The following is a 12,875-nucleotide window of genomic DNA, read 5'->3' as shown; positions in this document are numbered from 1 at the left end:
TAGAGCGGTCAACACCACACGCCCTGTGATTGGTGATAAATGTGAATGTGTTGGTTGTAAAAACAATAAGTTTTATATAGGCAAAAATGTATGCAATTTTATTTCATCTAGTACCACAGTGTCAAGTTTGGCTAATTCAGTGTGTTATTTGTGTTTATAAGTAATCCCACATAAAAGGTAGGACTATGACAATATATAATATATATAATATTATAGAAAATTACAATTTAATATTTTCTTCGAATTTGTACCCCTTGACCTTTAATGACCTGGGTTATCCCACCACCCCACTTTTTAAAGCTGACCCACTGAAATATGATGCAGCATGTCATAATACGTGTATAGAATAACCATGGTAGTCGCTTTGACTCTCTCTCCCTGCCCTTCGCACCCATGGGCATGGGCGTACGACCCGGGGGGGGGGGGGGGGGGCAATTGCCCCCCAAAAAATTCGGGCAAAACAGTGGGGGAAATTCGGGCAGTTTTTATCTGGGGAAAATTTCGGGCGAATCAACCCCTCCAGCCCACCTAAATCAAAGGGGGGCTGGAGGGGTTGATTTGCCCGAAATTTTACCCAGATAAAAACTGCCCGAATTTTTCCGACTGCAATTACCCCCCCCCGCCCCCCCCCCCCCCCCCCCCCCCGGGTCGTACGCCCATGTTCGCACCCTCTCCCCCTCCCCTCTCTCTCTCTCTCTCTCTCTCTCTCTCTCTCTCTCTCTCTCTCTCTCTCTCTCTCTCTCTCTCTCTCTCTCTCTCTCTCTCTCTCTCTCTCTTGGGATCGATCCCCGTCAGTGGGCTCATTGGGCTATTTCTCGCTCCAGCCAGTAGGCTACACGACTGGTACATCAAAGGACGTGGTATTGATGAGCAGCGTGTTATATAGAGAAAAGATAACCAGACGATCTCCAAACGGTTATATATAAATTACATGATTTTTTTTTTCACAAGAACATATCTCGTCTAAAAAGGAAGGGTGTGCGAACCCCCTATCAGGGCCGTACCCTGACCAAAATCCATGGGGGGGCACTAAATTTTATAAATAATTTTTAACATACTATAAAGATTAAACATTTCTATGCTATTACTGGAGATATATTAAAAAAAAAAGGACAAGATTCTCCCCCTGCCCCCTCGGAGGGTACGGCCCTGCCTATCCGCTACTCCAGATTGACGTCACAGGGTCTGACGTCACGTGCAATTCAAATTAAGTCAATCGCTGACAAAAGAGAATTTGAAAATGAAGATTGTATTAATCCTTGCGGTTTTGTGTGGTAAGTAAACTATATGTTCAACATATAGAGAAAAATAATATAATTTACAATGATGTAGTTATCTGTCTAATTTCGAAATCAATAGGCCCTGTGGCCTACGTCGAATTTTATTTCAACACAACAGTTTAACTTTGCTCAGTTTCGTCATAAAATATTTGAACGTTAAATTACCGTTTACGGGGTGTGGGGTGTGATTTTAATATTTAACGACAGGACATAGACCTATTAAGGACATAAACTGAAACATTGTTGGCGGTGAGTGTGTGTGGGGGGGGGGGGGGGGGGAGGGGCATGTCCCGACACATTACCAGGGTTTCTTTCGTGAGTGTGGGGGGGGGGGGGGGGGGGGGGGGGGGGGGGCTTACCCATGTTGACTGGTTGCGTTCAATTTCATAGCGCTATACCCAAGTTTAGGTTAGGGTTAAGAAAACCATACAGTAATAATAAGTCATTAATTTTGTCAAAGGTCAACTTCACAATAACATTTACCAAAATAAAATAAAATATAAATAAATAAAATAAAAGCTGCAAAACATTTGGGTATGATGCCCTGCTAGAACTCCAAACCCCTTGTTTTCTCGCTTCAGTCAGTGCACCACGACTGGCACATCAAAGGTCGTGGTATGTGCTATCCTGTCTGGGATGGTGCATACAAAAGATCACTTGCTGCTAATCGAAAAGAGTAGCCCATGAAATGGCGACAGCGGTTTCCTCCCTCAATATCTGTGTGGTCCTTAACCATATATCCCACGCCATACACACTCATGTCGCCCTACACGCCCCTAGTCTGCGCATGTTAAATCACGTTACATTACGTCTTGAAACAAGTGTTGGGGTATGTTTGTAAACAAACGTTAATTTAATTAATAAAACAATGGTTAAAACAACACATCTTGATTGTAAATATATGTATAAAGCTGATAGATAATTTGATTGGGGAAATAAATCTGAATTAAATTCACTAAAAGTATACTTTTTGCCAGCCTCGATCAACGTTTTTGTATCAAATGTCAACACACGTCAGTGCCACCGCTGAAATGATTAACTTTGTATATCAACATATACAAGTTTACATAGAAGCTTCAATACATACCTTATTGTAATTTATGCACCCATAAATGAAATCAATGTTTTATTTTATCTGTTCATCCAAGCATATTTTGAATTTCCCTCGGAGTGACAATAAAGCAATATGGCTGCCCAGACTTTGAAACTTACTTACAGCATGGCCTATTTTTAGCTATAGTCTGTTTTAACATTATTATTGATTGTCCTATATGTCTAACGAACACTATTTGTGCTCATTTACACAGATAATAACAGACAACGTTTGTTGAATAATGATCAAAGTTTTTGACATTGGCTTTTTTTTATATATAATAATTTTGGGTTGTCCAAACTAAAACTAAGATACATGGAACACCATTTATATTTATCTCATTTGCATAATATAAATGTTTCTGAAACAGACTATAACAGGAAGTGTTTGTTTAGAACTTACAAAAAGTAGTTTGTTTTATTTAACGACGCCACTAGAGCACATTGATTTTTTGTCTTATCATCGGCTATTGGACGTCAAACATATGGCCATTCTGACAGGTTTTTTTAGAGGAAACCCGCTGTCGCCACATATGCTACTCGTGTACGACAGGCAGCAAGGGATCTTTTATTTGGAACTCCCCTTTTCAAAATCCTATGTACGCCCATGCAAGTAAGGTTTTGATTGGTGGACATGAGCTCCAACTGGCTGGTGTTAGATCCACATGTAATAGTGGAGCTAATTTTAATTAGATTGTTGCATTAAACTACGATTTTATTACAAGTTTAACGTTGAAACCAGAAAGACGTAAACGCACAAACGCTTTAAACTACTTGACGTCATTGTGTGTGCTTTGTCAAATCGTGATAACGTCATACTAGTATTTAGTACTGACAAGGTGATTGGTTTGTCGGCGTCAAATCGTCCAATAGTAGTGTACGTTAAACCAATGCATGATAATTTCTCATTGAGAAATTGATTTTTATTTTCCCCGTTATGAGTGCCTGCTGGGGTAATAATAATAAATAATAATAATAATAATAATAATAATAATAATAAACCCTTAATATTATAAGTTATTACGGTTATTTATTATTACAACAAAAATATAATATACACTGGTGGCACCTAAGTCTGCGCACCTTAGCATTTGTGTTAAACTTTAAAGTTAAATATTTCTTCAATATTTGTTTCACCGCCACAGTGCAATGGAACAATAAACGTTACAACTAGAGTTATTTTAATTTTAATGTTGTTTTTAAACTCAAGTAATGAGCGCATTTTTTGTGGGACCCCCCTGCATTCACTGGCCTGCATGACGGCACTTAAGTCTGCGCAGCAAACATTAAAACAACCACTTCTGTCGCTAATGTTTACATAAAACAGCAACAAATAATGGATCCAACTTTTTGTAAGTTCTAAACAACAAACACTTCCTGTTATAGTCTGTTTCAGGAAAATTTAGATTATGCAAATGAGATAAATATAAATGATGTTCCATGCTCCTTAGTTTGGACAACACAAAATGACAATATAAAAAAGCCAATGCCAAAAATGTTGATCATTATTCAACAAAAGTTGTCTAAATGAGCACAAATAGTGTTCGTTAGACGTATAGGACAATCAATGATAATTTTAAAACAGACTATAGCTAAAATAGGCCATGCTGTAAGTGCAGTTTTCAGTCAGTGCAGGCATTTTGCATTGGGTCACTCGGAGGGAAATTTAAAGTATGCTTGGATGTTTACGTCAACAGAATACATTCATTTCATTTATGAATTCATAAATTACAATACGGTATGTATTGAAGCTTCTATGTAAACTTGTGTAAGTTGATATACAAGGTTGATCATTACGTTGACAGACACAATGTGTTGACAGGTGATACAAAAACACGTTGATCGAGGCTGGCAAAAGTAAACTTTTATTGCATTAATTCCGGGGTTTTTTTTTCTCAATAAAATTGTTACCGACCAGTTTTATACATATATTCACAATCAAGACGTGTTGTTTTAATGACGGTGTTACCACTACACTTGTTTCAAGACGTAATGTATCGTAATTAATGTGCGCAGACTTTTGTACCGCGCAGACTAAGGTGACATGAGTGTACAAAATAATTGAAAATCGCTGTTTTAAAATGTCCATTTTTAAGTTGCAGATGCCAGCAATTTCAGAGATTTCAAACGTTTTCGGGGGAGTATGCCCCTGGAACCCCATACAAAGTTCGGGCACTTCGCGCCTTCAAGCAACTTCATATCCAAAAGGCCCCTGGTATATACCTAGTCGAACTCTCCCACTCGAAGTGTTGGCTACGCGCCTGCTTAATTACAGAACAATCTATTCAAAAGACATCGGAATTGTACTTTCAACGTAAGCAAGCCATTTCTAAAGTCCGAACCAAATTTTTAACAACTACGATAAATTAAACCCCTACCTTTAATTACCGTTAGATTTTCGGCTCTTTTTTGTCCAAAAATAAATCATGAGGCCGGTAGTAGAACAGAAGATACACTGAATGTTTTTTCATGAAACCATGGAAAAGATCACTATTCAAGATAGAGAAAGAAACAAAGAAATGTTTTATTTAACGTCGCACTCAACACATTTTATTTACGGTTATATGGTGTCAAACATATGGTTAAGGACCACACAGATTTTGAGAGGAAAGCCGCTGTCGCCACTTCATGGGCTAATCTTTCCGATTAGCAGCAAGGGTTCTTTTATTTGCGCTTCCCACAGGCAGGATAGCACAAACCATGGCCTTTGTTGAACCAGTTATGGATCACTGGTCGGTGCAAGTGGTTTACACCTACCCATTGAGTTGCGGAGCACTCACTCAGGGTTTGGAGTCGGTATCTGGATAAAAAATCCCATGCCTTGACTGGGATCCGAACCCAGTACCTACCAGCCTGTTGACCGATGGCCTAACCACGACGCCACCGAGGTTGGTTCAAGATAGAGAGTCCGATATGTTTTTTGCGAGCCTCAGGCTTCCGGACTCTCCTCAAAATCGCACACTGTTACTGACGATGTAGGCCTAACTGATATCGACGTTCCTGATATTGCATAGGGCAAACTTTTTTTTTTTTTTTTTTTTTTTTTTAAACTTTATGTGACTTGTGTTGTTGACAATCATAATCATAATAATAATAATAATAATAATATATTATTATATTATTATATTATTACGACATGTATTATTTTTTTATAATTATTATTACATGTATTATTATTATTGTTATTATAATTATTATTACATTCATCAGTGTTTCTGTCAGAAAGAAATTTTTGGGTATGGCGCTATGAAACTGAATATTAACAATGTGTGTACTGAATGAAACCACAGTCTACTAGGGGTATGGGGGGGTGGGGGTGGGGGGGGGGGCTCCCCCAGAAAGAAAATGGGTTAGGTTTAGGCTTTGGGTTAAGAAAATCATACAGTAATGATAAGAGTAATTAATTCTGTCAAAAGTTCAACTTAAAAAATTAAATCTGCAAAAATATTTGGGTATGGCACCATACCCAGTTTACCCTCTGGCAGAAACCCTGTTTATTATATTATATTATTACATATTATTACATGTATTATTGAAGGTCTGACAGTCCACATGTATTCTGCGACATGTCCACGAAAACAACTGGTTAGTTGTGCCTACGTTTCTGCCCAGCTGCGCGGAAAACAACCGGAAGAAGTGGTGCGAAACAATGCTGAGAATGGCGTTCTGTGCAAGTATGGGTTTCTTCTCTTTTTTAACACGCTTGCGAAACTAAGCAAAGAATACCGGCTCATGCAATCTGATTAAAAGGAGCTCGACTGGTCTACCAGTAGATCTAACAGCATTGCGTGGACTCCCATGTCCTGGTGACATTTCATCTATAAATAAAAATTTAAATATCGACCAATTACACTTCGCCTTTTATAGCGTTATTCGGGAGCATACAAATTCTAAAAATATCGTGCGAGACTATTTATGCAATAGGCGAACTTGTTGGTCTATTTCAACCATGAAAAACAAGGGGAAAAGTGCAGTAATAAACTCTGGATTATATACTAGTATCAAAAAATTGTATGGCTATACCATCACGTTTTTTTTTTTTTTTTCGTCATATGGTAAGTTCTGACTCGTAGTCATCAGGGGAAACCCGCTACGGTACATTTTTCCTATATGCAGCAAGGGATCTTTTATATGCACTTTCCCACAGACAGGAAAGCACATACCATGACCTTTCAGTGTGCGATTTTGGTTTAATCCCACCCCTTTATTTTTATTTCTTAAAATTCAATCAGGGAAAAGGTTTCATGTTTGAAATTTGTTTTAATTTTGCACAGGTATGTGGATCCTTATACATTATGCCTAAGGAATGGCTGTCTTCATTCTGATCAGCCCAAACAAAAACTACTGATGATGCTTGCTGCTATGTGCGGTGAGTATAGCTCAGAGGCGGATCTGGGGTGAGGTGAGGTAGGCCAGGGGCTCGCCCCGCAAAAAATTTACGATAGTTATAATTTTATTATACATAAATTTTCATTTGTTTACGGTCCTACTCCAAACCTCCAAAGTTCCCTCGGCATTCCACCTCATGTCACTGCCCTCCCTCCCCCACCCCCCTCTGCCCTCAATGGATTTTTCGGACCCGCCATTGTAGCTCGAGTAACCTCTAGCCTTCCCCTTATTGATATGATGTAGGGGAGGGCTAGAGAGGACTAATATTTCGGTAATCGTCGACGACCAAATGGTAGCCAGCTATTGTGTCTCAAATAAAAAAAATTAAAATCTTAAATGCCATAGAGCTTTAGTTTAATAATTCTCGAGTCCAGTCATGACATTAAACGTGCATGTTGTTAACCAGTAACTTGTAGGTTTCTGCAACGGGGGTCAATCGGGTATGGCGCCATGCCCAACATGTTTTGTAGATAATTACTCTAATTATTACTGTATATGACTTTCTTAACCCTAACCTTAAATTAACCCTTTTTGGGGGGGGGGGGGGGGGGGGAGAGGCCCTCCTACCCCCCCCCCCCCCCCCCTCCCCTGCGGAGATATCGCAGGAGATATCACAACTTACAGTGCCAACGATATCTCCTACAAAAGCCTTTAATGGATGATAAATAGAGGTTATTACCAGTGTTTTTCGGTATCGTCAATATCATATATTAGGAATAAAAACTGTATTATGCGAGCCTCTGGCGAGGATAATACATTATTTTTATTCCTAATATATGATATTGACGATACCGAAATACACGTGGGTAATAACCTTTTATCATATAACCTCAAGCTTAATACAACGTGTTATTGTAAACTGTACACGCAACTTTAATTCCAGTCCGCCATTACTAGATATTCAAATGACGTAAGAATATGTGGCGCGGTGTATTTTGAATGGAAATGAACTCAATCTCGAATGACGTCATTTTGAATGTCCTTACATCAAAATAAAGTTATGCCTAACGTTTTTTGTTTTGACCGCTAGACAGGTTTCAGTGTCAAATTGTCATTGACATGTTTTTATTTGATGACTGAATTCATACGTCAATCATGGAGTGTCACCCAAGTACGTTTGCTTAAATGTCAATAAACCTAGTGCCGAGACCTAAACTAATTTACATCTAATTTGCAAAGTTATCAAATTCTTAAAGTGTGTGATCTAAAAAATATCACATACTTTGATTGCACTGAAAATGTAAGATATTATATGATAAATATATATATATATATATATATATATATATATATATATATATATATATATATATATATATATATACATACATACATTTGGGATATAATTATAATAATTATTATAATTATTATTATTGCAGGTAATAAAGGTCATATGGATTCTTATTTAATGTGTCCAAGTTCACAAAAGAATGTGTGTAACAAACTTGTTGAGAAGATGAAAGCAGTATACAACTTGCCCCATGTCTCGATGGAGGCAGAATTGGCCAAGAATAAAACTATGTGCATGTAAGGCTTTCTCCTCTCTGTCTACTCTCTTGCTCCTCAACTCACTCACTCACTCACTCACTCACTCACTCACTCACTCACTCACTCACTCACTCACTCACTCACTCACTCACTCACTCACTCACTCACTCACTCACTCACTCACTCACTCACTCACTCACTCACTCACTCACTCACTCACTCACTCACTCACTCACTCACTCACTCACTCACTCACTCACTCACTCACTCACTCACTCACTCACTCACTCACTCACTCACTCACTCACTCACTCACTCACTCACTCACTCACTCACTCACTCACTCACTCACTCACTCACTCACTCACTCACTCTCTCTCTCTCTCTCTCTCTCTCTCTCTCTCTCTCTCTCTCTCTCTCTCTCTCTCTCTCTCTCTCTCTCTCTCTCTCTCTCTCTCTCTCTCTCTCTCTCTCTCTCTCTCTCTCTCTCTCTCTCTCTATATATATATATATATATATATATATATACTCTTCAAATAAGTAGGGGAACTCTAATAAGAATTCACAATAGCCAAAATTGTAAGGTATATTAGCTGTGGGGGAATGGTTATATGATAATAGTGAATTAATTGGGCAAACATTACAACCGGTAGTTCAGTATTACAGTAGGTTTTATGACCACCAAAGATCTTGAAGGACGGTTGGGGTCAGAAGTGGAATTTGAAAGTTGACGTGGGGTTTTTATCAGTAAATCGCATTCAAACAATAAAAAATGACTTAAAACAAAACAATGACAGAATGAAAAAGATTGACAGAAATAATGTTCCACAGTGATTAATGGACTTTCCTGGAAATTGTGAAAATCCAGAATGACACCCCACGCACGTGTACGGGGCACCTGCGTGATGCACGTGCAAACTATGGAATGTGTTTCGGTGTGTTGATAAACAGACATGGTTGTGTAGTAGATGTCAGTAAACAGGTGTCAATTTCATTTACTCTTAAACAAACTTTTAATTTAAAACCAAGTTAACTGAGTATTTTGAATTGCAGCATAAATTATTAATTATGATCAGCATATTTAGTGAATATAAATTCAATATAAGTACATTAGAAATTTACACAATCTTGCAACCACTTAAAGGTGCTATATCATAGTTATATGTGAGCATTTATTTGTGATAAAGATTATCCAATAAAAATGTATTTTCTAATAATAGATAAAATTATAGAATCATTTATGGGCATATAGTTGAAGATGTAGTTTTTTTTTATTTGCAACAGCTGTCATTATGCAACTTGGAGATAGTACCTTTAATACCGGTATAATAGATCACACACTCAGAATGGTTCTTGGCAGTTTAATCTCGATTGAGATTCAAAACTTCTACTGGCGTCGTTTGAATCTCGACGGCGAATAAATAAATCAGCACTGGAAATTTTACAGGACGGATTCTGACACTGATACACCGGCCTCGGTGGCGTCGTGGCAGGCCATCGGTCTACAGGCTGGTAGGTACTGGGTTCGGATCCCAGTCGAGGCATGGGATTTTCAATCCAGATACCGACTCCAAACCCTGAGTGAGTGCTCCGCAAGGCTCAATGGGTAGGTGTAAACCACTTGCACCGACCAGTGATCCATAACTGGTTCAACAAAGGCCATGGTTTGTGCTATCCTGCCTGTGGGAAGCGCAAATAAAAGATCCCTTGCTGCCTGTCGAAAAAAAGAGTAGCCTATGTGGCGACAACGGGTTTCCTCTTCAAAACAGTGTCAAAATGACCATATGTTAGACGCCAATAGTCGATGATAAGATAAAAAATCAATGTGCTCTAGTGGCGTCGTTAAATAAAACAAACTTTACTGACACTGATATCGAACGTTCGTAAAAATATTTATTACCCATATGGGCTCAAATATACAGGGTAATATTTTTTCGATCTCTGCACAGTGTGCAGATTGCTTCTACAGCCACTGATTGGCTGGCTTAAAAATCACGACGTTTGGTTGGTTGCTTGGCATGGCCGGAACTTCACTTTCATTCATATAATGTTTCCATTCATGAGTCAGATTACACATACGTTATACGATCTACAAAGATTTACAAAAACAAATAGACTCGTTTGTTTCGTAAACATGAAATGGTATAGTTTAATAAGCAGTGGCTTTAGTAATATATAAAAATAATTATTTTCAAATGCAAATGTATTATTTTGTACTGTAAACATTTGGCTGTAAGAAGAACCCGTTATGCTATGACGTCACTTACATTACGTCATGTAATGCGCGTAAGATCATATGACGTAATGGCTGATGTCTTTGTTGTAGACTGCAGAGGAATATTTTTACATTAAAAATAAGTTAAAATTGACAATGGGTAATAAAGAGAATAACTAACGAGCTACGGGGAATTATGAATTATCTGTCCCGAGTGAATGAATGTTGTAAACCCGAGCCTTCCTCCGACATGATCGTTTTTTACATACCTGACAATGTCAAGATTAGTAAATTTCCAAGCTTTTAATCCTTCTGAGTTCAAAGTGACTCCATTTTTTTTTTTTTTTTTAAATGGCTGAATATCATCCTATAGTCTGTACCAAAGATTGTTATTATTATTGTGTACATTCCACCTTTATTGGCGGTCCATTTTTTCTAGTGAAATTGTATGTTTTGACTTAGTCTTATATGAGTCACTTTGCATTAATGCTAAACATTAAATAAATTTATATAAGTAACTGGAAAATAAATATATATATATAATATAGTCATTTATTAGTAGTTGGACTCTCACATAGAGAAAATATATACAATTAAAAGCACACATTTTTATTACATTTTTATATATTATACTGTGTGCGTGCGTGTGCGCCCGCGCGCATAAATATGAACAAAGCTAAAAATGTGTTTTTCATGGGACAAAGAAATAGATATTATCAGACACCAATAATACAAATAAAAATATTAACATGTATAATACATGTATCAAAATGTAAGGGAAACTTAGTTTTTAAAAATACATGGGTTACACCCAACAGCCTCTGCTACACCACCCCACCCCCTACATCTCTCCCCCCCCCCCCCACCCATTGCTATAAATGCATATAAACACCAATAATGCAAATACAAAAAATATTAACATGTATAATTCAAAATGTAACTGAAACTTAGTGTGCATGTTGCCTTTGTGTTTGTTGTAGTGTGTGTTTCGATAAGTGTGCATGTGTAAATAAATATGTGTCCATATGGGAAAAGATAGGATTGGGTGATTGAAGAAAAATGTAGGGGGTGGGGTGGTGTAGCAGAGGCTGTTGGGTGTAACCCAAACCCAAGCATATTTACATTAATTCTATTTGTTAAACTCGAGGAACAATTACGGTTAACATTTTCCCACACAATCGATTACTGATTTTTATAATCGATAATCACATGGTATAAGAGCCAAACCGATCAATTTTCGATTATGATCGATCATTGGAACATCGCTAGTTAACGGTATAAGTCTAAAATACTGATTTGCGAAATAAGAAGGAGTATGATCGAGATATTTTTTGAATCTATCTTAGAGCTACGATATCGTAAAACCGACTTAAGCTATGACGTCACAACACAAGCATCTGGCAAAATGACGTAAAATATAATTCAATGAGAATGCTCTTCCTTGCACGGTGCTTAAACCTTGATCGGATATAGGCACGTCAATATTTTATCTCTTCCTATTCCTTGCACGGGGGTATTCGATTCCTGTGGACGGACTCGAATAGTGCTAGACTAGGCCCGTGCCCGAGTACCCGAGTACCCGTGGAGACCCTGGTAGTGTATTGCATTGTGTAGTTTGTACTTTCAGACCGTCAAGATGATCATCTTCAATTCTTATAGATATTGATTTGTGTGTGTGTGTGTGTGTGTGTGTGTGTGTGTGTGTGTGTGTGTGTGGGACGGGGGGGGGGGGTGTTATGGAGGGATATCAATCATGGATAGTGTCTTATTTCTGATTTGTTTTAATTTTTGTACAGAATGCTCAGACCTTTTGCAACATGTATCAAGAATGGTTGTGTTACCGACGAAAAGGCTAACTCAGTGCATATGTTTGTAGTTTCATCTCTATGCAGTAAGTGCAAAATATTTTGTCTTTTAGGGTGTATACTACTATCCCATAGACTACAATAGTAACATATGTGGCTAAAACATCTACCTGCAACGTTATCAATCGACATAAACGCCACGGATATAAATACTACCACCCCTCATCCTTAAAAGGAATCAGAAAAACTTTGGGGGGTCAAGCTGCTCATTTCTGAGATAACGTGTAAAGTCTATGACTACCCTAGCTCCGCACAAAATTCGAGTACTTATTTTTCACAGGTACCCCATACATGTTTTAAGCACAAGGCTACTTGACACAGTGGTACTAGATGAAATAAAATTGCATAAATTTGTTTGCCCAGATGAACTAATTTATTTGTACAACCAACACACTCAAATTTATCACCAATCACAGGACTTGTGGGGTTCAGTTCTCTATCAGAACTTTGGTGCACCTTGAACTTTGACCCAGCTGGAAGTTATTTGGCAAAAAAAAAAAAAAAAAAAAGTTAAGTGTCTGCTCAGACCAAAGTTCCAGAATGTAT

At 37.9% G+C, this 12,875-nt stretch overlaps 1 protein-coding gene across 1 annotated transcript in view; it reads left to right on the top strand.

The window, feature by feature from the left end:
- The first annotated feature begins 1,143 nt into the window (after positions 1–1,143).
- LOC121373776 overlaps positions 1,144–12,875 on the top strand; it is a 28,818-nt gene continuing 17,086 nt past the window's right edge. The window contains exons 1-5 of the mRNA XM_041500532.1: positions 1,144–1,274; positions 5,911–6,046; positions 6,647–6,741; positions 8,141–8,288; positions 12,261–12,355. Coding sequence (XP_041356466.1) covers positions 1,241–1,274; positions 5,911–6,046; positions 6,647–6,741; positions 8,141–8,288; positions 12,261–12,355 — 508 coding nt within the window. The 5' untranslated portion in view covers positions 1,144–1,240. The remainder of the gene's footprint in view (positions 1,275–5,910; positions 6,047–6,646; positions 6,742–8,140; positions 8,289–12,260; positions 12,356–12,875) is intronic.

This window comes from Gigantopelta aegis, chromosome 5 (genome assembly GCF_016097555.1).
Source record: "Gigantopelta aegis isolate Gae_Host chromosome 5, Gae_host_genome, whole genome shotgun sequence".
In the NCBI taxonomy this organism is placed as follows: Eukaryota; Metazoa; Mollusca; class Gastropoda; order Neomphalida; family Peltospiridae; genus Gigantopelta; species Gigantopelta aegis.
The sequence above is the reverse complement of the archived record's forward strand: the minus strand, read 5'-3'. Positions and strand labels throughout refer to the sequence as shown.